The sequence below is a fragment of the Poecilia latipinna genome, unplaced genomic scaffold (assembly GCF_001443285.1).
Source record: "Poecilia latipinna isolate Pla-1442-1.1 unplaced genomic scaffold, P_latipinna-1.0 Scaffold3278, whole genome shotgun sequence".
NCBI classification, from domain to species: Eukaryota; Metazoa; Chordata; class Actinopteri; order Cyprinodontiformes; family Poeciliidae; genus Poecilia; species Poecilia latipinna.
In genome coordinates, this window is record NW_015115894.1 from 19,250 (window position 1) to 22,073 (window position 2,824).

At 42.4% G+C, this 2,824-nt stretch overlaps 1 protein-coding gene across 1 annotated transcript in view; it reads left to right on the forward strand.

Moving 5' to 3' along the window:
* Window positions 1-2,824, forward strand: part of LOC106940554 (aldehyde dehydrogenase, mitochondrial-like) — a gene marked incomplete at its 5' end in the record, with an annotated part of 29,796 nt that overhangs the window by 13,032 nt on the left and 13,940 nt on the right. Inside the window, one exon of the mRNA XM_015023331.1 lies at window positions 1,521-1,685. Coding sequence (XP_014878817.1) covers window positions 1,521-1,685 — 165 coding nt within the window. The remainder of the gene's footprint in view (window positions 1-1,520; window positions 1,686-2,824) is intronic.

Here is a 2,824-nt window from a genome sequence, read left to right on the forward strand (position 1 = left end):
TGTGTTTGAGCAGAGACGCATCTAAAAGTTGCAGGATGGTAGCCCTGGAGGACTGGAGTTGGTGACCCCTGCCTTAAAGGGTGAAGCCTATCCACCTTATTCCTATGCCCCATGATGCTTTGCGTGAATTATGGGCGCAACTTCCGCCGCAAGCCGGAACTACCATTTGTTTACATGTTACCCTAACGCTAACCGGCTTTCTTCAGAGCTTGTAGGCTATAAAATATGTGGGAACGCCAGCGATCAAAGCTTAAATGTGACTATCAGTTTACTGTAGGTTTACTCCCCGCAACCTACAGCTATTGCAGGGAGCGATGGCGACTTGAAGAAATGGCCGCATTTCTTCAAGTCACACTAGCATATGTAGCTACCCGCACTAGCATATGTAGCTACCCGCACTAGCATATGTAGCTACCCGCACTAGCATATGTAGCTACCCGCACTAGCATATGTAGCTACCCGCACTAGCATATGTAGCTACCTGCACTAGCATAGCTACTTCACTGACTCAGTTGCTTCGGATGCAGATGTGGGTTATCTTGAACTTGCTGCAGCCACAAACTAAATGTAGTCTGATTATTAGAGTAAAGCCACGAACAGCACAACAGTTACCCCAGCTCCACAAGGGCATCTTACGACACTTTCCAGTGGCAAGTTGCTTTCAATAATAGGTTAATGTGTGATTCGGTTCGGTTCTAGTCCAGTGGGGAGATTCAGCTGTTGCGCAAGATCTGGAGTGCAGCAGCTGCGGTTATTTCTCTGCTGACTTGCAGCAACACTCAGCAACGGAGAACCTCAAGGTTCTGTTTCTGATGGATTAAATAAATCCAGATATTTTATTTTGTCTTGTAAATAAAATGTCCAGGCCCAATCATAAAGATGAATACTCAGATCATGAACTTTATTATTTTTTAAATTCAAACGAAAAATAAAATTCACATCACACCAAGCTAACATTGTGTAGTTCTGGTGTTTTACACTGTCGGCACAACTCAGATCTATGACAGATCTCAGATCTTCTCTGCTTTTCTCTTTATTACTGTCAGCTCTTCAGAGAAATGAGCTGCTAGCAGCGCTGCTAATTCACGGTCATTCCGTTGCAAAACTTAACAATCCCACCCCATGAGAGTAGGGTGACACGTGCTGTGGTGGGCATCCCTTATTTTTATTTCTGAAAGGTGGCAACCCTACTTTAAAAGTAAACCAGATGCGCCTGACACTCAAAACGCGTTTGGTGTGAACGCACCCTTTGGTCGAGGCATGTAGTGGGAGCACAAGGAGGACGTGTCAAATTGAATGCAGCAGCTTACCTCGCCCACTTTGTCCCATATAGGGGTATAGGGGGGGTTTGGGGCAACATGAGCTACAACGCTCGCGCTGAGTTTACGCCTGTACATATCGGGTTTTCCCCAAAATGTTCACCAAGGTCACGGTGACCGTTTTCGGTACATTCAGGGTCTTTTGAAGTTGACTAACTTTAGTATGGACTTGACATGCTGTTCCTTCTGTGATGTTTCCAGGTAGATCAGGAGCAGTTCAACAAGATTCTGGGCTACATCAGCAGTGGGAAGAGAGAAGGTGCCAAGCTGATGTGTGGAGGAGGAGTGGCTGCAGATAGAGGCTACTTCATCCAGCCTACAGTGTTTGGAGATGTCCAGGACAACATGATCATTGCCAGGGAGGAGGTAGAGTGGTGTGGATGGTTGGCTAGATGGTGTACTATGCTTTGGGTTTTTCCTCCAGACTTGTATGTTTTCTGAGATCTCCATGGTCTGCTTAGACATGCATGAAGAGGCAAACAGTTGTAATTTCAAGCCCTGCCACTAGTGGTGAAAGTGTTACTCCACCCTCTACCCTCTTTCACCAGTTCTGCCTCCTTTAAAGGAGAAGCATTTATTTATTTATTTCAAACATGATAGAAGTATAAGTTAACACGTGAACAAGGAATGCATAAGACACATATTTTTTGTACCACAATAATCTTAACATGCTCAAAAAGAAGCAGGAAGAAGTAAGAAACTTATGAACTCCTACCCCGCAAACTTGTACAATATGTTCAGAGGGACCCTCGTTATTAAAATAAATAAAATGGGAAAAAAAACATAGGTCAATTAATGTTCCATTTTATCTGGGTGTACATGTCTAAATATATACATCTATACCCACACACACTTGTATGCATTAGCTTCAATACACATATACACATTTGTGCTAATGCTCGATATTTCTGACCACCTTATATTTCCTTTTAGATTGTATTAGATTTTGACTTTGTTTTAACTCCTCATTTAACTTGTTCCATAATTTTACACCATGAATTGAAATACAAAAGCTCTTTCTTGTGTGTATACCTTAAGTTTGAGTAACCCCTTAAGTTATACCCTCCTTCTTTTACAAAAAACATTTTCTGTATGAGCTCAGGTAGCGGTTTATTTGATGCCTTAAACCAGTGTTTCTCAACCTTTTTCAGGCCAGGTCCCCCCTAGCCTTTATCCAGGTCCCTCACTGCCCCCCACCAAATAATTTGTAGGCTCATTTCCATTTAGTTTCCTTTGATTATTATCCTCTCTTGGTTTATTGTATCACTTTAGTTTATTTCCAGTTGCTAGATTTATTTTATCATTTATTGACCATCATTAATCTTCACTCATCACCTGCTGCGCTGCCTAATCGTCATGTGTTTCACATCATGTGTTGATTTTTCACTGTTCAGTGTCGGATTCTCTGTTTTTATGCCATAATTCACATCTAGTTCGTCGCTCCGTTTTATGTCCCACTTCTCCTGTTTCAGAGTTTTGCGCAATGTGCGCGTCGTTTTTTCTTT